At 39.4% G+C, this 27,907-nt stretch overlaps 1 protein-coding gene across 1 annotated transcript; it reads right to left on the minus strand.

The window, feature by feature from the left end:
- Positions 1–111: 111 nt before the first annotated feature.
- On the minus strand, positions 112–27,907 carry PITRM1 (pitrilysin metallopeptidase 1). The gene is made up of 22 exons (XM_075704754.1): positions 27,833–27,907; positions 27,275–27,435; positions 25,885–26,011; positions 25,089–25,177; positions 24,396–24,524; positions 22,504–22,617; positions 21,969–22,065; positions 16,047–16,181; positions 13,011–13,149; positions 11,770–11,886; positions 10,451–10,583; positions 9,612–9,732; positions 8,758–8,834; positions 8,277–8,442; positions 8,051–8,151; positions 6,970–7,090; positions 6,098–6,169; positions 4,754–4,866; positions 4,078–4,203; positions 2,638–2,783; positions 814–916; positions 112–205 (listed from the first exon to the last, which is right to left on the minus strand). Exons 1-22 carry the CDS (start codon positions 27,845–27,847, stop codon positions 112–114), a joined length of 2,496 nt encoding a protein of 831 aa, XP_075560869.1. The 5' UTR covers positions 27,848–27,907.

A 27,907-nucleotide genomic window follows, 5' to 3' on the forward strand; every position in this document is an offset into this window, starting at 1 on the left:
CAATGAACATTTAAGTTGGACTATAGCACAGTTAAAAGTTACTACAAAAAGCTAATTCTATAGTCACACATATTGGCTTGGTTGGTATTAGCTTGGATGTTCAGCAGTGATTCATCGTTTGACCCATGAGGGATCTTTGGTGATAACTGCGTTTTCTGGGCCAAGCACAGCTTGACCACGGGTGCTCTTCCCAACTGCAAGATACCTGCAAGGAAAAAAAAAAAAGAAACAAATGAGAAGCTGCTGCACTCAGTTATGTGTAACTCTGCTACACAAGTTAAAAATATTCCCATCTCAGGAAAAAGTGCTGTTTGATATGTACACAGTGTTTGCTTTTACAGCATCTTTTGGATTTACAGTGGGTTTTCCCCAGACATCACAATACAACCGCCTCCTAAGGCAGAGCCCTACCTAGCCTCTCTCCTTCACCTTGTCTTCCTCAGTAGTGGAATTCAGAAGTCTAAAGAAGCACAAAATGTTACGAGTCTAGAAGAACCAGCTCGTATAGCCAGGAGCTGGATGTCTTGAGTGTCCTCTTTCTCCAGACAGTATCTGGACCCTCCAAAAGTAAAACAATCTCCCACAAATTCAGAATGAAGTTACACCTGCTAAAATGCAATAAGCAGGATATAATTAACATTTATCTCTCTCTCTCCAGGTTACAAAAGCAAATAGTGAAAGTAGTGCAAAAGGCCAAGGGAAGAAGTCCAAGAACTTTATTATGACTAACTTTCACAAACTGTTTTCTTCTTCAAACTAGGTTTTTGTTCCATTTTTCAAGTAAAAATTTTCCTAAGTTGAGCACAGACTTACTTGTTTGATACATCAACCAGGTTATCACTGTTGACAGCAAAAAGTTGTTCTCTGTGTGACTGCTTCATTTCATCTGAAATCCCATATAAGAAATGATTCATTCCTAGGAAAAAAAGAAAACAAAACCACACACTGCATTGGGGTACTGGAATCTCAGTTACAACTAAGTGCATGGGTGTGCTGGAAGGGAGGAATAGAGAATATCATCAGGCCATTCTTCCGAGACAACATCTAACTGTAAATCAAATATCAAAGGTTAGTACTGGGTAAATTAATTTTCTGAGGTAGTAAGAGTTTCCTATTTAGGAAAGAAAAAAAGATTCATATTCTATCCTGGCAACTAATTTAGTCTGTCAAAAATCTAAATGTAACCGTGGTCCAGAAAACCTAAACCACAAACCACCCTAACATTATTCACTCTGAAGAGTTCCAGTACTTTTTAACAATGTTTTAGCCAAACTGCATTTCATGAAGCTTCTGCTTTTACTGTGGTTTATAACAACAAGCTCTTAAAATTTGCAATCAGTTGTAGTATACCTGCAAGACAAAGGTTTGATCCCCTTTTTGTACTACACACAGAAATGTGCATACAAATGCTTTAATGCTTTTTTTTTGGAATACTTGCCTACAGTATTTTGATGTTAATATTAAAATTAATATTCCAGGTCCATGAACAACCAGAGAACTCCAAATAATCATAGAAAAAGCTTTTTGTCATGCAAATAATTATAGGGGCGGGGGGGCAAAACGGCTTGGGAGGACACTTGTCAATTAGTCCAACCTCCTGCCCAAAGCAGGGCTGACTTCAAAGTTAGATGAGGTAGTCCAAGGCCTTACGCACGGCCTGATGACCGATACAGCACGAGTACGAAAGGACAAGTATTTCCCTCTGCAACTGCTGCCAGGCCTATTCAACAATGTTCTTCTACTCAGTGTTTCACTGAATTTGCCACAGCTCCGTTAAGATGTGTGTTCAAATATCAAAGAATGTAAATCATGACTCTCACAAATACCAATGTTCAATATGCATGCATTTCTCATATGCACCTAAAATTGATTACTCCTTTTTTTAATTGCCCAGACCAAAACCAAGTTCCATCAGCTGAAAGTCAGCTTCATTTGAAGTTTTCTTATTTAATAAGTTAGTGTTAATACAAGTACATATTAAAATAACGCTAATTTTAACTTCGTAATTCCTTTATCCATAGGAAAGGAATGTATTCTAACTTAGCAACTTTCGGATTGAAATTAAGCTGAGAATGGGGGAGGGAGGGAAAAGTGAGAAAGTAATGTGTGAGCAAACTGAAAAGATGTGAAGATACTACCAAGCCATCACAAGTATGCAGATGTGTAAAGACGGTAACACCCTCCACCATAACAGACAGACTTTTATGCTTTAACTTCTTCAAAAAAAGCATGCACAAAACATTAGTGACATTCATAGTCAGTATGGATACTTGTGTCAGGAAAACAATCAACATTTTTTTGAATCAGAAGACCAATATTTCTCTTTATTTGCTTGCATTTAATGCCCTTTCCAAGCCTAAAATTGTTTTGCTAATCTACTTCCATCTCCTAGCTGTATTCACCTGACTTCAAGGAGCATTATGAATACAAAAACTTCAGTAGAGAGACTGAATGCATGTCGTATTTCTGAAACGGAGCAACAAGAATTGACTGCTTCATTGAAACTGCAGTTGTCTTACATCTGCCAAGTACAAATTATATCGCATGATACAGTTCAGCAAACTAACTATCTTCTTCCCTTTATACTTAAATAAAAAAAAAAATATTGGCAGTGCTGGGAGGCTGGTGAAAATATACCTTTATCTGAAGGAGCTATTGGTGCATCTACAGCAGCAAATACCGCTAGCTTAGCTTCATCGATATCTTGTTGTGTGAATTCTCCAGATTTGGCCCATTCAACTGCTTTTTCAAATGTTTTCAAGGTGGCTAATGAATTTGGGTCTCTTAGAGGAAGGAAAAAAAAAAAGTAAAATTAATTATTTTAGTCTTAGAAAATGAAATACTGTAATTGCTTTGTTCCCGTTTCATTCATAGCTTATTATGCATCACACAAACATACATACATGGGCATTAAACCAAATGATAAACTGCCTTTTTGTTTACAAAGAGAGGTTTTTGGTTTTGGTTGGTTTGGTTTGGCTTTTTTTTTTTTTCCCCCCAGAGGAAAGAAGTGTTATAAACCAGGCATATTTTGAATTTTAGATACACAAATGCAGCAAGTTCAGTTGCCTAAAAGTAGTTCCAAGGCAGTATGTAGAGAACTGGTATTTAAGATGACGGTAAACCAGCACTGTTTACAATATGCTATCAATCTGCTGCAACAGCTTAGTAAGCATAACTGCCACTAACATTAACAGTATTTATGATATGCCATATCTTCTCTAAGTTGTGTTTCCTGCTACACCTGTTCCTGCTCTCTGTAAAACAGGTGCAACAGGTTAACAAGTACTGAAACACTAACCAGGACAAGTCCTACCATGTTGAAGCTTCACAGAGAGGCAAGGCTGCTCAAATTTTAGCTAGGAATCCTGACCAAGTACTGTGCTAGGCTGTCTGGTCTAGGGAAATGATTTAAGCCAGGACTCTAGCCACATGACATTTTCAGTGGCGATTGTAACTAGTCTTTAATACCTCCAGTTCAAATTTCATCCAAAAGAGTTCTGGTAAGACCAATGCAAGGTAACTCTTCTGGAAGAGAGCGGAGGGGAAGGGGAAGGAATTCCAGATCATCAGCATGCTCATTCAGCAGCGATACTTTCTGTTGAATCTCTGATGATTCCAGCCAGTCACCAAAGGAAGCTGCGCATTTCCAAACTCAGGACCTTAGGGAACAACATCATTCTACTTCCTGGTCTCAAATTTAGAATAGTCTTGAATTTCCCTTTTTAGGGCCTCCTCAACCCAGGAAGAAACAAGTGAAAGCTAGTTTTACGTAGATCTGGTACCAAGACAGTAAGCATCTAAACACAGAGACACAGCAATGGTTGCTACCAGCAGAGATGCATTAAGCTTTCCCAAGGACAGAAACCAGAGAAAGCAGGGAGGGGTTTATCAACAAAACTGATATACCTTAAGCAACTAATCTGAACATCATCAGCACTGAATCACTTTCTTGTGATTCAACATTCTTTTTACTTCATCTTGAAAGAGAGCTACACCTAATTCAAAAAAAGATACATGTAAGTGCAGTCAGCAGTGCCCTCAGACATGAACAGGAAAGAGTGAACCTACTGTTACCTGTAGGAGTAGAAAGTGAATATTCCATTGTGATTAAGTTTAGCGCCTCCACCGTAAGCCCCTCCTTTCTCTCTGATTTCTCTATGTAGGAATTTAGCTGTCATCAATTGTGCAAGAACTCGAAGACTGTAATGAGAGAAATATCAACAGCAAAGATGTTAAATGAATTGGACAACAGTAATATTCACAACTTCCTCTAAAGTTCACAAAGATCCTCATTTGCAATGCATTGCTTCTTGTAAGCTACAACAGTAATGATAAAAATACTCAATATTTAATAATAGCTGGATAATGTGACATCATTGTAAGAGTGGCACTGCCAAAGCAGAACATTCCTTGATTATTTCCATTTATTTCACTTTAATGAAATACGAGAGCAGCCTCCTAAACTTTGTTACATGCAATAGGATTGCCAACTCAGACACTTCCAAGTAGGCATGGCTGTTTATTCAGGACTTAGGAAATAGTAGCCCCTCGTTACTTAATTTCAGCATTTACTAAAACAGGGCACTTCTGGACCTAACCATGCAAAGGTTGCTCCATAAAGAATTTGTGACAAATGCACTACGAAGCATTTTCTATCAACACTCCATTTTCTGTGGTCAGCCTAAAACCTTCCATTTTGTTTTGTCCTAGGCAACGTATATAGAAGCTCCCGGCTGATTCTATTTCCCACCTTGCATAGTCTGCAGCTGTGTAGGGAACTGTTCGAATACATTCCCCAATATAGTTCACGGGGAAGGGAAGTACAAAATGGGTCTTCATCTGGCACGGTTTGAAAGTAGGATCCTAAGAGAAAAATGCATTATTGTCACAGTTAGCATAGATGAGACAATTTATCCATTTGAGAACTCTGTCTTTTTTGAGACCTATGAAATTCTGCCAAACATAGAGACACATAAACGCTAAATCTGCCACTTGACCTACACTGCAATCACTGACATTTCGCTTGTGCCCATATCAGCAATGCAGTACACAGAATTGCCTTGGAAACTAACGCACATGGACACTGTACATCACCTACCCATCCTTGCACACCGGCTTCTCAGTTGTGCAGGCCTTGTTATCATTACCAAAGAGTTTTGATTTGCATGCTTCCCCTGCCATGTCTTTACTCTGACTGAACCAAGTGTTCATAACTCTCCCCTTCTATGTCCACAAAAGTGCATGGTCACCACATCCTATTTCAGTCCATCCACTCAATTTTAGATATTGAAACAAGATTCAGAAACTGAAACCCACAAAAAAAAAGTAAACTATTTATGAACAGCAGCAGCTATATGAATTTCTGCTCAAACATCCCCTGCAATAAACTCAATTATTCCTCACACCCCCACTTCAAAACTTCCAGTTCTCTTCATGTCTCCAGGCCTCCGCAGCACTCGCTTCTTTGCCTCTTTCACACATACACCTGCTTGTGTGCTTACTTAAGCACAAGCAGAGCCTTACACACCTCCAGTAGCTTTTATGCCCCCGTTTCAATACTCACAAGCCTTTCTTAACTTCAGAGACCTGCTTCCCAGCCCCTCACACATCTCTGGCTGGCTGGGCCAAGCACAGTAGTGTACACATGACTGGTCAGCAAGCAAAACTGTGGGCTGAGCTCTCCCTGCCTTCCTCTCAAAGGAGAGTTCAGGGTATGCTAAGGTATTTTTCTCTCCTGTAGCCAAATACAGATTTTCATTGTTACTTAGTTGTCACACACTCTTCTGTCAGGTGTCATTAACACTCAGAATCATTTAGGGAGGAGAGGAAGTAAAGGAAGGAGCTAACTGGGAGTGACACCACACAAGTCTGGTTCTGAAACCAGTATGAAAATAAGCATCACTTACAAGGCACAGCACAGAAGTTTGATGGCTAGTTTCAAGAAATAATCCAGTCAGAGGGCAGAACTGAAGGGCATATTATACTTCAGTGGTGCGCTTCTAAATAGTAAGAGCACCTGTAACAGCTTAAGATGGACCACTGGTATCAGTTAGGGCCCTCGAATACCAATATCCCCAACCAATAATGTACTTACATTAACTAGTTTCCTTGTGATCTGCAAACCAGTAAGCATTTTGCTTCCCACAGGCTTGACTTCCGAAGACTTCTACAAGAGACCCAGCCCTCATATTAAAAGATGATTCAACAATTTAGACTAATAGTACTACAAATGCAACGCCTACCCTTCAAACCTGTTTGAAACCACCATTAGACCGTGTCTTCACAAACATAAGCAAGCTACTCAATTACTTCTTTATATTTGAACTTCTAAGCAAATGCCAAATAAATTTCCTTTCAGGAGTAATTTGGCACTGAAAGACACCAAGACAGAGATTAAATGAGACCAAGAATGTTTCAGACTGTCATTTCCCTCATGGGTAGGGAACTGGGAGCTTATTCCAGTCTCGTCAGAAATTAAGATGAATGTGCATATTGACAGAGCAGATCCTTTGTCAACTCTATTGTGCCAAGCACATTTTGTGCCAAATGTCCTGAACATCCAGATAATGAAACAAATTCCTACGCAACTGAAGAACTGCATGTCATGCCCTGTTTCTTTTGGCCAAAATTTCAAGTAAAGCTCAGATAAAGAAGAAATAACAGTTTTATGTGACAGAGAAAGGAAGAATTTCTTTTTCCACATCCCACGCAAAAGCAGTAACCTCAGGGTAAGGCTTGACAGCTGATCTACAGGATTACTATTGTCTATTTTATTGAGATGAAGACAGCCTCTGTGGCAAAACACATAGCAGCTTATCACAGAGCTGACTCTTGCAAATTTCTTCAGACATCTTTGTATGGACATGGTATCTGAGTTCAATCTTGTCCTGATTGCACAGTGGTCTTCACACAAGATAAAATTCAACTGTGTTCGATGCCCTAGTCACAAATGAAGTTATTTCTTACCTCAATCACATGGGGACGAACAGGTTTTCTCTCTTTTTTACTTCTAGCTATGCCCTTTATAAATTTCTCTACTTCTTTAGATGCTTCTGATATCTGTTGAGGTGCTGCATTCACTGAACATCTGTTAAAAATACATATCAAATTTTTAAATATGTTTTTGTGTTTTCAGACAGTCCTTTATAAGGTGCACCACTGTCTTCCTGAACATTTTCTATTAAATCATCAGAATGTTAGATCTGAAGTCACTGACAATCATTATCACAGAAAAAAGCAAAATACTCATAATCCAGCATTTGATAGGCAAAAAAAAAAAAAGTCACAGTCCAATTGCTTTTCTTTTGCTTGCCCCAAAACACCTTCAGACCTAAACTTTAGCAGCAGCTGTCAAACCACTTCTGTGCACAGGACAGGGCTACATCAGTTTTGCAGAATAAAAATGTCTCACAAGGAAACTAATGTCCTCTGTATTCTCTCTTTACAGGCAGACGTACCATGGTTTTGAATAGTATAGATATTTCCATAATTTTATTAATAATTTCATGCTTTGCAAAACAAAAATTTGCAACTTCTGTCACTTCAAATGGACTTATTTTTGGAACTAATGCATCTGACACTAAACACCTTAAAGTGCCCCCTTACTTTTTCCAATATATGCGTAAAGCAGATTTCAGAATGTCGCTATTTTCCTTTTAGGAGAAAAAAATCCAAACCAAGCTGCATTCTACTGTTACAATACAATATAACAGTATTTGTCTCCTGGGCACCTTCAAGGGAAAAAAAAAGGCATAATTCTGAGTATTTCTGTAAAATCCCACAGGCCATTTATCACACTTTTGGTACAACAGTTAGACATGAAAATTGCCATAAGTTTCTCATACCTGTTAAAAAATGAACAAAATATGCCATAGCTACCACTTTGCAAGCAAGGAGAATTTAAACTAATAACATTTTTGTAGTTTTTCCACAGACCTCCCATTTCACAAAATCCCAGTACTCCATGAAGCGCACTGAGAAATGCCCGTTCACAGGCCATGGCCTCTCTTTAACCAAAATCCCCCTTTTCTTTTTAGCTGGAACTCACCTGATGTTGTCACTATTTAATAAATACTTTTTAATGCGCGGTAGTTTGCGTAGTATTGGTTTAACATCCGACATTTCTGCTATTCTCTTCATCAACTTCACCTGTGCGGGAAGGGAAGGCAGAAAGACTACAGATTAAGCCAATAGAAAGAATTAGCAAAAATGAGCACTCTAATTCCAAAGTCGAGGATTTGGGCCTCACTGAAGAACGCCATTTAACTTTTCACCTGATCCATCCCATTGAACATTTCTTGCAGTTCTCCAGAAGGCGTAAGGTTTTTGCTGGCTCTAATAGAGGCATATAAATGCCCAGAATCTGGAATCCCATTTGACAGCTCCTGGGCAGTCGTCTTAACCAGCACTCTGAAATGTTCTTCCTCCTCAAACCGGGGGCTGAAAGAGTAGAAGCAGGTCTGTAGGTCTCTTGCAAAAGCACACCAATGGAATTTATACTATTGCATCATTCATCATCCCAAGTTCAACAAAGAGCTCTTAGACTGTTGGCTCTCCATTTAATCCACTATATAGCCATGCAAATGATCAAATACTTAGGTTTAGAAACTGGGAGCCGTTCAAAGATACAGTTATAAAAAGAAATCCTGAAGCAGGATCTCTAACAAGAAGAGAATGGTTAGAGGAAGAGGGGAAAAAGAACCCCAAAACACATGCAAAAACACACACAAATAAACAAAACCCAATGTACTGTACTTGTTAAATATTTCACTCCACAGATGCATCATGTCTGGCAGATTTCTATCCAAGCACAGAGATGAAAAGAGCACACCCTGAAGGAAAAAAGAAAAACAAAACCACAAAAAAAAACCCTTCACACAAGACAACCGAAGCAATGGCCTGAGAAATGCACAATAACTTTTTATGAAAGCGATGCAATGATGCCAACCTAATGCTACACATCACAAAGCCACTTCAATGCAGGCTGTGCTACTAAAATCAGAGCAGACATGAACTATGACCGTAAGGAGCAATTCAGAAACAGTATTTCTTATTTTTTACATAAAGTACAAATAAAACTGTTTCTGGGAATGCACCTTTCTGCAAAGGGGTCTCCCTAATTCAACTCCAGGGTCCATGGCAAGCAAACCACAGCAACAGAACCCAGCAAGTCTGAAAAAATCTTAAGAGGATACTGCTAGGACTGTTATGCCCAATACTAAGATCTAATGATCTTGCAAACATTCCATGTTTCTGAACTACATTAACAGTAACATACGCAAGTTAACAGCAATCTCTATGTATAATATTATACCATTCTGTCCTCCACCCTTTGCTTCCAAAATTTTTTGCAGCGATCAAAAATATGGTGACAGATGCTAGTGAAGCACTGCCTTAAAAAGGATAACCACATCAAGCACTCCCCTTAAAACAAAATACTAAGCTACTGTAATTTTCAAATTTATACCTTGCATAAAAAGGCATGAGTCCTTTTATACACTCAGTTTTCACTCTACAGTAGCTGACCCTCTACCTGGAAGCCCTGACTGACCCTTAACTACAGAGCTGTTATTGCAAGTGCAACATCTTGAAGTTTATGATTAATTTACCTGTTCATACACATCCAGGTGTGAATCATCTGGAATGATATGTGGGCTGACAGACATCCCACCTGTTTTTAGCTCTATTTTCTGGGCTTGTTCTCTGTAATCAAGGGCTCCACATCCCATCCTGTGAAAAACAATAGAAATTTATTTCCATTTTCAGCGTATGGCAAAACCAGGATCCATATGCCATTTGCAGAAGAGACTGTTTAGGCCAATACTAATTTAGCAACCAAACAATTTGGGCCGTTATCAAGCAAACATAATACTTCACACCTTATGAAAGAAAAAAATAATACACCAAACTTTTCAGTTAAAGCATCCTGTTAATCCAAATTGGTGTATTAAAAAGCGTGCCTTATGTACAGGCTTGCTCCCAATATCCATATGGAACTACAGTAATAAAAACCACATAAACTGTTATCACCAATAAAAAGAATAGATTCCTCCCAGCTCAGGTGACTTGTTCTGCCCTGTGCCACTCTTCCCCCTATGATGGGGTCAGCATTCCTGTGACCACATGGTGTAATCAGACCAAAAATCTATCCAAGTGAAAACTTTTAATTTCTGCTAGGCTATTTTTAATTTATATCAATTTTCCAATCTGTTTGGGGAATGTTTGTGTTCATGCTGGAGAAAAAGGCAATGCAGAGACTGATGGAGAAAGGGAAAGGAGCTGGCAAGCCTGTGGGGAAGAGGGAAGACCACTGTTTCTGCAGGACACCAACTTATCAGCATTTCCCTCCTATAACAACAACAATTGCTGAAATTGTTAAAAGCAGTATTATTTCAGTAAGTTGTATTACATCTTATTGCTTTAGCTTCTAAGAAAGTAAACTCCTCACTTTGTAATGACACTGCAGAAGAGCGGCACATATGGTTTGAGCTCCTCGGGAAGAGTGTTCAAGCTGGAAACAGCTCTGAAATAAACCACCCCATTGGTTGGCTGAGCACAGTACTGGACAGGAATTTCATCAGCTAGGGATAAAAAAAAAAAAAAAAACAAACAAAAGCAAAGAACAGCAGCAGCTTCCTACTATAAACACATAAAACCAAAACAATTTCTTACAAGAACTTCATATTAAGAGTTATTTTCTGTTGGCATTTCAGAGCCATTTCTTGTTTAAGCTTTGCACATTGTACTGAATGCTGGACTGAAGGGGTTTTATTGTTTCTGTCTATGGTAAGGTAATGGATACCTGGACAATTTGATGAGAGAATTCTGTTGACAGAGGTCACATTTTAGAGGTAACATGCTACGGTAAATTTTAAGGAATGGTAATTTGTTTCTGAACAACTCAAGAAGTTTTTCTCCCTTATTTTTTGCCTTCATCACCTCAAAAGTTGAGGAAAGCAGGTTCCTGTATTGTACGTTCTCTTCTAAGCTGGGGCATTAGAATATACGCATTAGAATTTTCACAAAACAAAGTCATTTTAGTATCAAAATTACACAGTACTTGACACTTGCTGGCAGTTTTTGCAGGAAAGTGTCTGTTAGAAATATACTACAGAGCAGTATTACCTGCAAGACTCTTGACAGAACTGTAACAAAATTGAGATCTACAATTTCTTGTTTCCTATCCATCCACGGGGTAGCCACTGGCAAAGCAGGGAGAAGCTTGCACTGAAGTTATGAAGGATGACTTTTTTTCCCACCCCCCCCTATGGCTCCTGTACATCATATTCTGTAAAGAATAGGTAGGAAGGGAAAGCACTAAGGAAGGCTCTCTCCATAAGCTGCCAGGAGTGCTGCACCCTGGATAAGTCTTTGGAAAGTGGCAAGATTGCTCAAGAGCAGCGGAGCATGCCGCCTCGAGACTCCTCTGACTGCAGGGCAGGGCAGGCAGTGAATAAGCAGGCAGCAGGGAGCTTGCATCAGGAGCGCTACCGCCAGACCCCTGGCAAGGGTGGGTGGCTGGTTCGAGCTGAGAACGGCCCTACATTGCCCCTCAGAGGCGATGGCGAGAAGCGTCTGCAGATCCACTGCAAACTGGCTCCCAGAGACAGTAGATGGTGGACTAGAGGAAAAGGACCGTAACTCTGGACAACAAACAGAGAGTACATCTGCTTTGTAAAGAGCAAAAAAGAGCAACAGCTGGGCAAGCAGCCAGACAACAATCCAATAGCGTTGCTCTTTTGAGGACGAAATAGTGCTTACACCAACCTGCGAGTGTTGTCTCCAGCACAGTGAATGGGATTTTGGGCTCAATGTCGGACACTTTTAGAGCTGGGAGACAAGAGGTATCCTGAGGTTTGCTTTGTAGAGTAATTAATTCCAAACCTAGTAAGGAGAGCAGAATACCAGTTTGTCATTTTCAGCTTTTAGTGAAGGTGCTGTTAAAACCTACTAAGGTGATGCAGATCAGAAAAACACAAGAGTCTGAAGTTTAGCATTTTCTATCAACAGTTCTTTCAAATACTTTACTGAAACAAATTCTGCAGATTATCACATCACAACAGCAAACAGAATGCTGTACCTTTGTAAATTCCCTTTCCAATCCCTCCTTCGCATCCTGTTTACAGTAACATGCAATTTAAAGCCTGACGAAGTGGCATCTGCCAGCCTGACCTGCCACACAGCTTTGCGAACACCAACCCAGGCAACACAGACCTTGCAGGTAAGAAGCTTCTTTATAACCCATTCCCCGCAGCTCTGACTCAAGTGCTCTGTCAGTACACTGATGCAGCTAAATTGTTGTGTTTAATTTTACATTTTCAGCCTCTTTCAGATTCTAGCTGGTCACCTCTAAATACCGTCCAATTTATCTTTGTAAGTAGAAAGCCTCATCTGATTTTCTGCTCCCCTACCCCTGCCTAGTACCAAACCTTCAGAAGATTAACGCCACTTTTTTGGAAGACTTCTGTGACTAGATCACAAATTTAGATGACTGCCCAGGATTTCCAAGTTTAAGTTATCACCCAGAATAAGCTGAACATAACATTATTTTCATAGTTGGCTTTTTAAGTAGAAAAAAAATAAGAAATAAAATTACAAAATGTAAGTTTTATAGGAGCATGGAGCAGACTTCATATGCACAAAAATAAACAGCTTCAAGGTAAATGGAGGAATTCATCTTGTACTTAGTGCAAGCTAACATAGGAAAGAATCAGCAGATCAATATTGTAAAACCATTTCCTTTCTTCTGCCCTACTGGAGATATTGATCATTCTATTTTTCAGTGTTAAAAATAGTGGAATATACCAATCATACATACATTGCCATGTAAACGCTACACTGCACAGCCCCATAACACGTATACACAAATGTCCAATAAAAAAGCATCCCTTTCAGAGCAAATGCTGGAGCGTGCCTGAGAATTTAAGATATTCTACAGAACACCAGCTAAAAAACTGGCTGTGTTTTTAAGCAGTTACCCAAATAAAAATATGAAAAAGCATATTAACCTTTTTCAAAGATTTGGGTTTTCTCTTCTTCAGAAAGAGCATTGACCTTTTTTTCCAGCTTTTCTGCTTCCATTTTTGCTTGTTTATCATGGTAGCCTTCCTCTGGACTCATTGACAGAGTCAATCTATGTGGATTATCCTGCAGAAATATATCCCAAAACAAAGTATTATTAATTTTGAGGGCAACTTCCTCCTGTTTTCCCTCAGATTATTGCTTCAGCAGCAGTAGACAAAAACAGTGTATGCATCATTTGGCTTGCATATTATCAAAAGTATCACAAACAGGCAATTTAAACTCTTCATTTCATACAGAACAGCCTGTTGCAAGGGTGAGGAAGAGAGGCAGCTTACCACAAGAACAAGCATGAACAACCTTCCGTGAAATTTTAGTATAGAGACTCCCTCAACAGCACACATTGCACACATTACTCATTAGCTTAATTAAATCAAGGTTAAACAACTGTACATAACGCTATAGAATGGCATGCCACAGGTTTTATCTGGAGAACATTCTAAGATGGGGAATCTGGTTAAATGCAGGAGGGTTTCATTAAACACCTCTTTCAACCTGCCCAAGCTTGAGTGCACAGAGATCCCATATGATATAAAACATGCATGCCTTATCCTGCTTAGAAATGTTTTACATCAGTCTTGCTGCCTGAGAATTCCATGCATTATGCAAGTGTCACAACTGCTGCTGAATTTCTCTGTTTATACCGGACTGTGGAATTTTAGTAACAAAATTACTCCAGCAGCTTCCATTTTATATAATAATGGGAGGCTATTCAAAAAATAGTGACCTCAAAAATTGCCCATTTCAAAGTAGGAGTCAAACAGCAACATCTGTCACTGACAGACACTGCCAATAATTTGGGACAATGTAATCGGATTCTGGTTTATGAGTTCATCTCCCCTGTGCTTATGTGGAAAGACTACAGAAACCTTATTTGACTACAGAGTTGAAGAGGGAAATGCAAAATTAACCAGGCATAGTAAAATGGACAGGATGAACAGCATTCTCTCCCTTGCTTCTAGCCTTCCTGCTTTATTAATCTCCAGGCACAATGTACAACAGTGCATAATTTTCTGATATAAAACCATCCAACTATTCTTATTAATTCCTATTGAGTCATGCTTTTGCCTTAGTCCCCTCAGCAGAACTGCATAGTAAAGGACATTCCAAAAATACTGCACCTGTATTTCTTCCCTACAAAAGCCAAAACCTTAAAAGCTCCCTACTACTTCCAGACACTAAAAATGCTTTTAGGAAAACAGATTTCAATTGATGCCACTGTCTCTTGTTGCCTCTGAGTATATGAGAATCAGCATTTACTCACTATTAAATCAGGTTGGCAGTTACCTATAATAGATCTGCCCTTCAAAACAACTTGAACAATTTGACCAGAAAAAAAACCAAACCCAAACAAAAATAAAGCACCACCAACAAAACAAACACCAAAAAACAGCAAAAACAAACAAAAAAAACCCCAAAACCACTTTTGCACTTCTAGCATTGGATTTTTTCTTTCTGGCATTAGCTAATTCAGCACTTCAGAACTATTTAATGCCAAGTGCCGGGTCCTGCACTTGGGTCACAACAACCCCATGCAACGCTACAGGCTTGGGGAAGAGTGGCTGGAAAGCTGCCTGGCCGAAAAGGACCTGGGGGTGCTGGTTGACAGCTGGCTGAACATGAGCCAGCAGTGTGCCCAGGTGGCCAAGAAGGCCAACAGCATCCTGGCTTGTATCAGGAATGCTGTGGCCAGCAGGAGCAGGGAGGTGATTGTCCCCCTGTACTCGGCGCTGGTGAGGCCACACCTGGAATACTGTGTCCAGTTTTGGGCCCCTCAATACAAGAAAGACACTGAGGTGCTGGAGCATGTCCAGAGAAGGACAACGAAGCTGGAGAAGGGTCTGGAGCACAGGCCCTATGAGGAGCGGCTGAGGGAACTGGGGGTGTTTAGTCTGGAGAAGAGGAGGCTGAGGGGAGACCTTATCGCTCTCTACAACTACCTGAAAGGAGGTTGTAGTGAGGTGGTGTTGGTCTCTCCTCCCAAGTAGTTAATGATAGGACAAGAGGAAATGGGCTCAAGCCGTGCCAGGAGAGGTTTAGATTGGATATTTGGAAAAATTTCTTCATGGAAAGGGTAGTCAAGCATTGGAACAGGCTGCCCAGAGAGGTGGTGGAGCCCCCATCCCTGGAAGTGTTCAAAAAAATGGGTAGATGTGGCACTTTGGGACATGGTGTAGTGGACATGGTGGTGTCGGGTTGATGGTTGGATTGATGATCTTAGAGGTCCTTTCCAACCTCAATGATTCCTAGTTTTTACTTTCATTATAAATAATCCAGCCACCAAGCCAGGAAACATGAAATTGCTACTCTGCCCTTAATTGCTTTAGTGGTGGACTTGGTAATGTTAGGTTAATGGTTGGACTGGATGATCTTAAAGGTCTTCTCCAACCTAAAAGATTCTATGATGCTATGACTCTGATAATGCCTTTACAGTTTTTAATTCTTCGAACTCCAGTAGAACATATGGAGAGGAAAATAAGAAGAACAGAAAGCAGTTAGCACTGACAGCAAAATTCAGGCAGCAGTTCAGTGAACATGAGCAGCACCAGAATAACCTTACTTATAACCAAAGTCTTTTCAAGGAAAAAGAGATACATCTTGCTATGCCAATACTAAGGAACACATAACTAGGTCTATAATTCTCTGTTCACGTCTGAGCTTCTCATTAGGAAACACCCATGTACCCTTCTATAGCGTCAGGCATCACAGTTCAGTAAAACATTAGCATTTTATCAATGTTCTAATGTGTGTTTCCAAATGTCCAAACAGATAATTTTTCCCATTTTGAAAAGTTCTCACTTCAACCATTTAAAATTAACATGCTTCATTCAAAAGAGCTGCTGTTGATCTACACCTAAAAAAAGACAGTATGGTTATAAAAAATTAGCCTTCAGTTTAATTTTAAATACAAAACTGTGATTTAAAAATTAATACTGCAAATATTTTTCCGTAAGTTGTCCTACCTTAAAATATGTTTTAACTTTTTCCTGAAGAAATTTGGGATTTTCTTTAAGGCACTGCCTGAACTGAGAGACTTTATCTGCAATTTTCAGAAGCTCCACTGGGTCCCCATCTTGATTCCAGCAGGAGGCTATATACTGAATGGGAAAGAATAATTTGGTAAGCAGGACAATTCATCTGCATTTCTATAACTGGCATCATCTCTGTTCCATAACCACCTTATCATTTATAATTGAATAGCAGACATACAATGAGTAGTTCTAATGTATTTGAAGAGGGAAAAAAAAAAGCCGAAATCTTTGTTCAGATTAAAGGACTATTCCACCACCACCTGTCTCCTGTGCTCTCCATTCTCTAATTTTATCATACCAAACCACTTTTTTTTTCTTTTTAGATTTTTTTTTTTTTTTTTTTTTTTGCATAGGTGTGTATATCTGGATTCTGGAAATCTATTGTAATATTCTTTCCTCCCTCCCATTTAAAATAAATTCATTTTTCAGCCCAAGAAAGAAGGAAAAAAGGAACAGGCGGTAGAGACAAAGTAGTACATAAATATTACAATCTACCCATTTATTGTATCAGTAAGATGAAATGATTTATAATAAGGCAACTCAAACATGTAATGTAGATGGGAATTTGGAGAAAGAAAATACTAAATAACCAGAAATATCCCCAGAATATTTCTTTTGGAAGGATTTGATTCTAGTTTTATTCTCTAGTTTGAGACTATTAGCAAACTTAATAAAAGTTTGCTTGAATCGCTATTTAAAGTTCTTCGAACACACCACAGGGCAAGATACCAAAACCTTCTTCCTTTCTACTCTGTGTGGGTGGGGAAAAAAACCAAAACAAAGCAAAATAAAAAAAATCACAAGACATTTGAAAGAATAAGTCCTTAAAAGCATACAGAAAACAAATGCATTGGAACTGTCAAAACCACCTTCTCTTTTCTTAACTCTTGATTACAAGCAGGTATCACAAGCCCTCCAGACTTTTTCAGTAATATTTATTATACTTATATTATATATTATATATATATTATATTATTATACTATTATATATTCTGTGGAAATTCCCTAATGTGTTTTAAAGAATAGTATTCTGCTAGAATATGCTCAAGTTAATTCTCTTAAAATAAAAGTAGTCACACTGCTTATTTGAGGCTTCCATTGGGTCATTACAATTCAGTGCTGGTTTTCAGTAAGCAACCTGAAAGTTTAACCATGTATCTAACAGCGTTGTCCAAACGCTTCTTGAACACCAACAGGCTTGGGGCCACGACCACCTCCTTGGTGTTATGGTTTAACCCTGGCTGGCAGCTCAGCCCCACGCAGCCAGCCACTCGCTCCCCTCAGCAGGATAGGAGCAGGGAGAATCAGAAGGGTAACAGCGAGAAAACTTGTGTGTTGAGATAAAGACAGTTTAATAAATAAAGCAAAAGCTGTGCACGAGCAGACCAAACCAAGGAATTCACTGACTGCTTCCCATCAGCAGGCGTGTGTTCAGCCATCTCCAGGAAAGCAGGGCTCCATCACACCTAATGGTTAGCTGGGAAGACAAAACGCTATCACTCTGAATGTCCCCACTTTCCTCCGTCTTCCCCCAGTTTTATTGCTGAGCATGACATCATATGGTGTGGAATATCCCTTTGGTCAGCTGGGGTCAGCTGTCCCAGCTGCGTCGCCTCCCACCTTCTTGTGCACCCCCAGCCTGCTCGCTGGTGGGGCAGCGTGAGAAACAGAAAAGGCCTTGACGCTGTGTAAGCATTGCTCAGCCATAATGAAAACATTCCTGTGTTATCAACGCTGTTTTCAGCACAGATCCAAAATATAGCCTCATACAAGCTACTATGAAGAGATTTAACTCTATCCCAGCCAAAACCAGTATACCTGGGGAGCTTGTTCCAGTGTTTGACCACACTATCTGTGAAGAACTTTTTCCCAATATCCAATCTGATGCAGCTTGAAGCCATTTCCTCATGTTCTACTACCAGACACCAGAGAGAAGAGACCAGCACCTCCTGCTCTGCTCCCCGTCATGAAGGTGGTGTAGAAAGCAATGAAGTCACCCCTCAGTCTCCTCTTTAAGTTGAGCAAACCTAGTATCCTCAGCAGCTCCTCATGCGTCATGCTCTCTAGTCCTTTCAGCATCCTTTTTTGCCTTCCTTTGGACATGTTTGAATACTTTTATGTCCTCCTGTCCTGGTTTCGGCTGGGATAGAGTTAGTTTTCTTCCTAGTAGCAGGCATAGTGTTGTGTTTTGGATTTAGTAGGAGAAGAATGTTGATAACACACTGATGTTTTTAGTTGTTGCTGAGTACTGCTTATGCTAGTCAAGGACTTTTCAGCTTCCCATGCTCTGCCAGGTGCACAAGAAACTGGGAGGGGGCACAGCCAAAATAGTTGATCCAAACTGACCAAAGGGCTATTCCATGCCATATCATGTCATGCTCAGTATAGAAACTAGGGGTGGTTGGCTGGGGAGCAGCGATTGCTGCTCGGGAACTGTCTGGGTATTGGTCGGCGGGTGGTGAGCAATTGCATTGTGCATCACTTGCTTTGTATATCATTATTATTATTATCATTATTATATTGTTATTATTATCATTACTATTTTACTTTATTTCAATTATTAAACTGTTCTTATCTCAACCCGGGAGTGTTTCTCACTCTTACTCCTCCGATTCTCTCCCCCATCCCATCGGGGTAGGGGGAGTGAGCGAGCGGCTGCGTGGTGCTGAGTTGCTGGCTGGGGCTAAACCACGACACCTCCCTATATTGTGGAGCCCTAAACTGCACACAGTACTTGAGGTGAGGCTGCACCAATGCTGAGTGTACTGGGACAGTCACTCCTTTCAACCAGTTAGCTATACCGTTCTTAACACACCCCAGGATATGGTTGGCCCTTTTTTGGCTGTATTAAGCTTTACCATCAATGAAAACCCCCAGATCCCTTTGCACAGGGATGCATTCCATCCTCGTCCCCCAATCTATATGTACATCCGGAATTATACCATGCCAGGTGCAGAGTCCACATTTGTCCTTGTTAACTTTCATACAGCTTGTGACTGCCCAGTGCTCTAATCTATCAAGATCTCTCTGTTGAGGTCTCTTTACTCTCAAGGGAATTAATGGCTCCTCCTTATTTAGTATTGTTGGCAAACTTACTTAGTATGCACTCAACTCCTGCGTCCAGGTCATTGATAAAAACGTTGAAGAGAACTGGCCCTAAAATCGAGCCTTCCAGAACTACTGACTGGCCACCAGCCAGATATTACCCCATTTACTGAAACTCTTTGATCCCCAGCCTTCAGCCAAATGCTTCACCTATCCTACTGCATTTTAAATAAATACATCACACAGAGAAAAGTCCTCCTAATTGTAAAGCTAGCATAGCACTGGAATACAGCAAGGAAGTCAGAGAATCTTTACCACATGACATTTAAAAGTACACAGGCTGTCATCTGTAATAGCCAACATGGCTTCACAAAAGGCAAATTGTGCCTGACTAATCTGGTGTCCTTCTACAATGGAGTGGCTGCATTGGTGAATAAGGGAAAAGAAACTGATGTCATCTATCTTGACTTCTGTAAGACCTGTGATACAGTCCCACACAACATCCTTGTTGCTAAATTGGGAAGAGACAGGTTTGATGGATGGACTATTCCATGGATAACGAACTGACTGGATGGCTGCATCCAAAGAGCTGCAGTCAATGGCTCAACGTTCAAACGGAGATCAGTAACAAGTGGTGTCTGTTCCCCAGGGGTCTGTATTGGGACCAATACTGTTCAGTATGTTTATTAATGACATAGACAGTGGGATTGAGGGCACCCTCAGCAAGTTTACAGATTACATCAAGCTGAATGGTACAGTTGATACACTAGAGGGAAGGGATGCCGTCCACAGGGACCATGACAGGCTGGAGGAGTGGGCCCATGTGAACCTCATGGAGTTCAACACGGCCAAGTGCAAGGTCCCGCACCCGGGCTGGGGCAACGACTAGTAATCAGTACAAGTTGGGTGATGAATGGTTTAAAAGCAGCCCTGCAGAGAAGGGCTTGGGGATATTGGCAGATGAAAAATCGGATATGAGGCCACAATATGCACTTGCAGCTCAGAAAGCCAATCGCATCCTGGGCTACACATAAAAAAGCGTGGCCAGCAGGTTGAGGGAGGTGATTCTCCCCTTCTACTCCGCTCTGCTGAAACCCCACCTGGAGTACTGCATTGAGCTCTGGGGCCCACAGTACAAGACAGACACTGACCTGTTAGAGCAGGTCCAGAGGAGGGCCACAAAAATTACCAGAGGGATGGAACATCTCTCCTATGAAGAAAGGCTGAGAGAGTTGGGGTTGTTCAGCCTGGAGAAGAGAAGGCTTCAGGAAGACCTTATTGCGGCCTTTCAGTACATGAAGGGGGCTTGTAAGAAAGACAGAGACACTTTTTACCAGGGCCTGTAGTGACAGGACAAGGGACAACAGTTTTAAACTGAAAGAGGGTAGATTTAGATTGGACATAAGGAAAAAATTCTTTACAATGAGAGTGGTGAGACACTGGAACAGGTTGCCCAGAGAAACTGTGGATGCCTTATCATTGGAAGTGTTCAAGGTCAGGTTGGATGAGGCTTTGAGCAACCTGATTTAGTGAAAGATAGCCCTGCCCATGGCAGGGGGTTGGAGCTAGATGATCTTAAAGGTCCCTTCTGACCAAAACCATTCTATGATTCTACAATTACTTTAGTTACAATTAGGCCCCTATCAGGCCCTTTTCAAGGTCAACTTCTAAAACACAACCTCAGGGAAACAAACTGAAATAGAACCCTCTTCTATGGGAGTATTAACACCAAATGCTGCGTGACTGTTTGGTCTTTAAAAGCAAGAATTGTTTAAGAGCTTTCTGTTCCAGAATTAAGTCCTAACAGTTGAATCAACTTCAAGACCTAAAAATGTTGAGAGAGAAAGTATATGTGTCAATATTTCACCACACAGAATTACACAATCTGAAGACATGCTAGAAAGTATTGGCTATCAAAATCAGGCACATTTTGCCAGATCCTAGTATGAAACATGACACGCAATTAGATATCCACAATTTGTCTATTTCACTGTATGGCAATCTGATTTAAAACAGTTCTTGGTTGTGCTCTCCAGTTTACTAGTCTCATGTTAAACCAGGACTCTGCTTCTTTACCTAACTTTGTATGCCAAAGGAATGACCAGCTGTTCATGCTGAAGAAGATACAACACTTGAGAGACACAAAGCAAAAGAGCTGCTTAGCAAATGAAGTTGCTGCAGAGCAGAAAAAAAAACAGGCCAGTGGAGAACGGGTGGCAGCAGGAGGCCCTGATTTCCAAACTGACTGCAAACGCTTCAGCTAACTCATTCCGAAATTTACGATGACTTGCTGACTTCTTAAAGACACCACATTCTGCTGTGGAACACGTTTTCCATTAACAACTTAGGTACTGAAATTTTAAGCCAAGAATTGAATTACTGTACATTTTCACTTGTGAATCTTTAAATTAAATTACAGTAGTACAACCCTAAATTCCATAGAAAAATATAGTTCTTCTATTTGATTTTTGAACATACATAGGCATCTGGCCAAAACATACAGTTACAAGAGTCAGTATGGCATGCCTCTCTTCCAGAATTAATCAGTGCTACTGCAATCAAATTCAGGCAAAGACAACAGACTCGCTGCCTGATTAAGTCATACATTGTGCAGTCCAGCAATAGTGCGAAGGCTACTGAAAACAAGGAAGAAAGGTGTACATGAGATGAGAAAGGACAAGCCCTTAAGTGAAAAGTTTTACGTATCAAGAGCCTACAAAATGACCCCATATTTTGTACAGATGTTGACAATAGATTTCTTATCCATTCCTAAAAAAGCATCACACACGGGCACACATACAGACTTACGGATGTCAGGGCAAGTCCAAAACTCGTAGACTGATGCTTCAGCTGGATTTCAATTTTGTGAAGTAAAGCTTCAATCCTATCTTCCTCAAATCCTTTCCTTTGGGAAGTGTAATGAGAGAAGGAAATCATATCCATTAACACTAATCACTTTAAGTGAAGTTATGAAAATGAATTATAACATCGATAAAGGAAGCATTACAACATAATGTCTTCCACACTGAATTAAAATTGATACGAAATAATCTTATCATGCTGTGTCATTTAGTGAAACTGCACTAATATCATTAAACTCCTGAAGGTTATGCTGATGAATATGCTACAATAGAGGAAGTTAGCAGACACAAGTTTTAAGACTATTGAACAACATTACTGCTTCTTTGGTGCATTAATTTTAATATAACTAAATTTTTAAGGCATGTTATTTTATATATGCCTTTATTATTATATGCCTATATATTATCATATTATTAATATCTAATTGTATAAGGCTGTATGAAAGAACTAACAGTATTCTCAAAAATTTAGCATTACTCACGCAATAACTTCATCAACTGTTCTAGCAATTATCTGTTTCACAGTATCAATGTCTCTTTCAGCAATACCCTGTAGACCCACACTGAAATAAGCTTCTCTTGTTGAGCCATTAAACCTGTAATAAAACATATTCAACTCAGTGACAAGTACTAGAACTTAAGCATTAAACCTGCCAGCAAAGGCAGAAGAAGGGGAAAAACACCTGTAATTTCCACATACACACACACAGGATTTTAAAAGCTAGGTAGAAAGAAAAATAATTACCAAAGAGGCAAGAAATGGAACTTAAAAGCATTTTTTGTTCAATTTCAGTAGTAGTAGCACACTGTTAAGAAAACATACAGCATATGACATTAGAGAAAGAAAAACAGTTACAGAAGAAAAGCTAGTCTTTTCTTTTCATCTTCCCATTCATCTGCAAGTACTTTCAGGTAAAGAAGTCTCTTTTTTAAGGTGAAAATTTTAGCTGCCTGTAATGCCAAACACATACTTTCTACTTAAGCGGGTGACTGGAACGGTACTTTTAAATTCACGCTTTTAAATTCGTACTTTTAAAGCAGTATCTGTAAGTAAGTGGTGAAGGTGAAGTGTTCCATGTTTGTTGCAATTATTTTCAATAGTACTTAAAAAGAAAAAGTAAAGATAATTTTGTTCAAGCTGTCAGGCAGGGTTAACCATAAGAATTCATCTTTAGAGAGACAAAGTGACACTTGCAGCCATACGGAACACCTAGCATTTTGAACTATAAGCCAACAAACAAAAAGCAACAGGTGTTCATCATCTCTAAACATCCACTATTTCATGTCTAAAAAACACAGAAGAGATTCAGTGAGAGACTCAGATGTTGAATTCTGATCTCTGGACTCAAACTTACTCTTCTAGATTGGTTCATTGGCACAGTCACTAGGGCAAATTAAAGCCAACTCACTATATGGTTCAACACCATATTAATATAATCTACCTGGAAAAGGCTCAGCAAACAAAACGTACAACTGAATCACTACTTCAGTGTCTGAAGATGGATTTCTACTGCCGTGCCCTGTGATATTAAGATGTCTGCATGGCACTGGCATGCATGACATAGGGTACTCTGCCTGGCTTGAACTGTCTCGAGGTGGAGTCATGGGTTTCCTGCCAGTCCTAAGGCATTAAAATAATAGATGAGTATATTAAAGTTTCCCACTCAAACATCTGAGACACAGTCAGTGGAGACGAAAGCATGATTTCTGTCATCCTCAAGTCTAAAAATCAGTCAGATGAATCATGCCCTGAAAGTGCTTCTTTCTTTCTGCTGCCAATAAAGGCAAACTATGACGAGCAGCTGAGCCTGTAGTTAGGTGAAGACAATCCACCCACCCTTAGTCTGCGGCACAGAGCGAGCTCAGAAGACTGGCTGCAAGAGCTGCAGCTTGAGTAAGTAAGTGTTGGCAGAAATACCCTTTTGTACAGAGGCAATGGCAAGTTAATGGCAGCTAACTACACAAAAGCACGTTTTTACCAAATCTACCTACTACTAAATCACAGAATTAAACCAAAAAAGCAAAGGTAACACAGTACGGAGAAGAGCTAGTGAACTCTTCTGAGTAATACTAAATGGCCAAGTAAATTAGGTCACTGAAGGTACACCTACCCATTTTTCGTGTTCACAAGCTTTAAACAGTACAACTTTGTTTAAACTAACATAGCTTCTATTGAATTATTTTGACAAGCCAAAAATTACACTCGAGAATGCTTTATAGTTCATCAGCAGAAACTCTTAAGATATTTTAATATTAAAATAAGATTATTCTGGTGTAAATTGCCTGTATAAGAGACCACTTCTCCCAACTTAATAGTGGTTTGTATCTCTTCTAATATTGCTTATAGTAATGAAATGTAAATTGCAACGCTTACCCAACATCAGGAGAAAAATCTGTACCAACACCAGACTCAATTAAGGCTTTGTAAAAAGGAGAATTCGGCCCATCAACCAACAGTGAAGATAACAGGCTTAGTGTGAACGTTTCAAAAGTGTCTGCAATACTGAAGAAAAAATAGTTCTTAAAAAACATCAGGCTAAGAATATGAGACACCCAGCATCACTGCGTTCATTTCAGAAGAATTACTTCTATAAAACAATGTAGAGGGAGCAAGGGAGAAACAATTGTCACTTATGAACACTGCACCAAACCTTAGGGAACTGAGAGAGTTCTGCATCTTTCACTTACTATAAGTAGCAGTAAAGCAAGGTAAATTAGGCTGCAAGGGTAGATAAAGTTAGTAGTAGGGTCATACAGAAAAGCTTGCACATGGCAGGAAATTGAAAGACAGGAAGCCAGCGTTCCCAAAAGTCTAATCCACAGAACAGTTCTGTAAGATAATAGCTGATTTTCCTCATGTCTACCTGCTAAAGAAAAACACAGGAAAAATTCTGCTTAGTAATTAAACTTTCATTTACTAAAGGAGGATTTGTCTAGCTTTCTAATGGCATTATTTAATTTAAAGATGACATATATGAAGAGGGATGGGGGACATGAAATATGCCTGCATCTTGCTTGAAGTTCTAAAATGAGCCTTTGATTCAGAATTTCATTTTGATACACTTACTCTGTCAATAAGTAGCTGACGCTGACAGTTGTCTGCTTGGAAGGATCAGCAGCAAATGAGTCTAAGCCACATGTTACACTGTGTTCTCTCTGTAAAGTATAATAAATGCATTTGATGCAGACTAAACTCAGAGCAGAAGCTACAAACAAAAAATTACTGCTTGGATCTTCATTGCATCTTCCTTCCACAGATTTCAAATAATTTTACAGATACTCATGAGTAAGTTCAATATTCCTAAGTAAATACACAAGCACAGGATATTGTGAAAAATATGAGTGGTATCGCAATTTTTACACATGGAGAAACAGAGGAGCTGATCAAGAAAATCTGGCCATAATTAACTCACTGAGCAGGGTTTCAAAGAAATGCTTAAGCAAAGGAGGGAAGGGGAGAATGGAAAAAGTTATTTTTGACACCAATGTTTGGAAGTTTAGGTACCATTAGAGGGCATACTTCCTGACATTTAAGAATCACTGTTTGTATAAGTAGCTTTAAATGCTATCCATTAATAAATGCTTCAAAGCTCCAAATACTGAGGGACTTGAGAACTGGAAATAAGAAAAAGAAACAACTGCACGCAGTCATTACATTACTGAAACTCAAAAGTAAATGTAGTTTTTCCCCTCACTTTAACCAAAAATAAAAATACTTCAGCTCTTTCACAAACACACACACTTCTAAACAAACAAAATAACTCCAGCAGCCTGGGCTGAAATGTTAACCTGTTATACACAGTTTCTGCAGTTCCAAGATTGAATGTGCACTGTTTCTCTTTCTTTGTTTTTTTTTTACTTACAGGCTTTTCCCAGAGTTTCTGTTTTGGGATGTCAGTATTTGATTCAATTCTTTCAAATTTTATCAATGCTTCCTCATGTATTTGTTTCAAATGTTGCTCCAGTGGGAAATTACCATACGTGAAAAATCTGCATTTCAAATGAAAGCATTTGGGATTAAGCATCAGATTTTACATGAAATTTACAGTAACATTATAATATTCTGAACTTCATGTGATTTCCAGTGATTCAGTTACATCTAAAAGGGAACATGCTTTGCAAGGCCCCTATGTTAAAGGCCCACCAGTTTGCCATATACATAAAACCCCTGGATCTGCTGGTAGAATTCCACAACGTTTTTCAGCTCCTGTTTTATGCTCTGGAGCCCACCAAAAAAATAAGAATTTGTTTAGTTGCAGCAATATACAATGTTCCAAGAAGAAGTATTAGTAATTGAAGCCAGAATCCCAGTGCTCTGAAGTTTCAGAAGACAAAATTCTTACGGTCCTCACACATAATGGCTAAAATACGATGATCTCAACTGATCTATAAAACATGGCTGGGTTCTGCAGGTCAGTCTACCAAAGCACACTCTCATACCCACAAGAAACACTGCTGACTTCCACTGGATTAAATATGAGGATAAGGTACGTCTCAGGTAATGTTATTCCCTGACTAAAATCTAAACACAGGTACAACAGAATACTTGGAATGATGAGAAAAACAAAGGATGGTAAATTCACTATCATGACACAAGTTGATGTTCCATAAGTGAACTAATCAGACTAACAGATTGACTGCAAAATTGGTTTAGAAGAAACAATGATAGCATAGATTTCCCTCCATCTCATGTTCACATTTTCAAACAAGATGACTTTTAGCAGTACCAACAGAATTAGTATCTGACTCAAATGGATATCGATTATTTAGAACCTGATACAGTAATGTGTGATTCAGGAGCAAACACAGCCGTTCATGTATAACTTCTTTTTATAGCTTTTACTCTGTGTTGACTTGAAGGAGGATAGGAACCTCTAGACTCATTGGTGTTACTTGCATCATAACTCCCAAACATTACTGCTAAATACTTATTAGTATGTTCCATTTCCCCCCACCCCATATGAGTTCAAGGTGAATCATCTGTAAACAAAAATCCCCCAAACAAATCCTCATAATCAAGCAGGCAGACGTACTCTAGAAAATCAGCCATTTCTCAGGAGCCTCTGCTCCCAATTCACCCCTCACTTCTCTCTTCCTTGTTTCAATGTTGTCCTAGCTGCTGGTAGTCACAGGTTATCTAAGTTGCTGGCCATACGTATGGAAACACTGTATTGCTGGTTTTCCCTCACAAAAATATGAACAGAGTGCTAACTCACTATATAACCTATTAAGTTAGTCACAAATTTCAGATACCTGGAATTGCTTGGATGATAATGCGTGGCATGGAACTGTTTAAGCTGCTCCCATGTAAGGTCAGGAATACATAATGGATCTCCACCAGATACTACACTGTAAGTGTGATCAGGAAGGATTTTATTCTGCAGGTGCTGTGCAAATATCCTCTCTTTATCTGTCTTAAGAGGCAAACACCACATTTCAGTAAAAGTCATCAAAACACATTTTAAAAATAAAAGGTGCTCAATAATAAGGCCTCAGAGCTCTAACTTAACACAAAAGCTCCTCCTCGCATAAACATTTTGTTCTGTAGTCCCGTGTACTTGGATAAAACTACCTACATTATTATGTTGATTTAAAAAATAAAATCTATTAGCAAGGTGTTATTTTATATGTAAAAAAACTTTCAACAGGCTAACTTTAAGAATAACCATGTAACGGTTGTTGACTTTACTGAGGACTCAAATTTCACAAAGGAGAAATGGAAATCTCTGGTGCAATAATGCCATTGATAACCTGCAGCTTAAGCCACTTCACCATGTGTAAGATCTTAAAACAAAAATTCACAAAACTTACAAACGCCCCTTTCATTTCATTAAAAACAACTCCTTTGAAGACTAGAGGTGTCTGAGGATCAGTTGGGTTCTCATG

Source organism: Pelecanus crispus, chromosome 2 (genome assembly GCF_030463565.1).
Source record: "Pelecanus crispus isolate bPelCri1 chromosome 2, bPelCri1.pri, whole genome shotgun sequence".
NCBI lineage: Eukaryota > Metazoa > Chordata > Aves > Pelecaniformes > Pelecanidae > Pelecanus > Pelecanus crispus.

What these genes read in the sequence shown, in the direction of transcription:
- PITRM1 (XM_075704754.1), bottom strand. An exon ending in ACAGCTGCAGACTATGCAAG is followed by an intron (nt 4,204 to 4,753) that starts GTGGGAAATAGA and finishes CTCTCATTACAG; the next exon opens with TCTTCGAGTTCTTGCACAAT. An exon ending in TTCACTTTCTACTCCTACAG is followed by an intron (nt 2,784 to 4,077) that starts GTAACAGTAGGT and finishes CCTTCCTCTAAG; the next exon opens with AGACCCAAATTCATTAGCCA.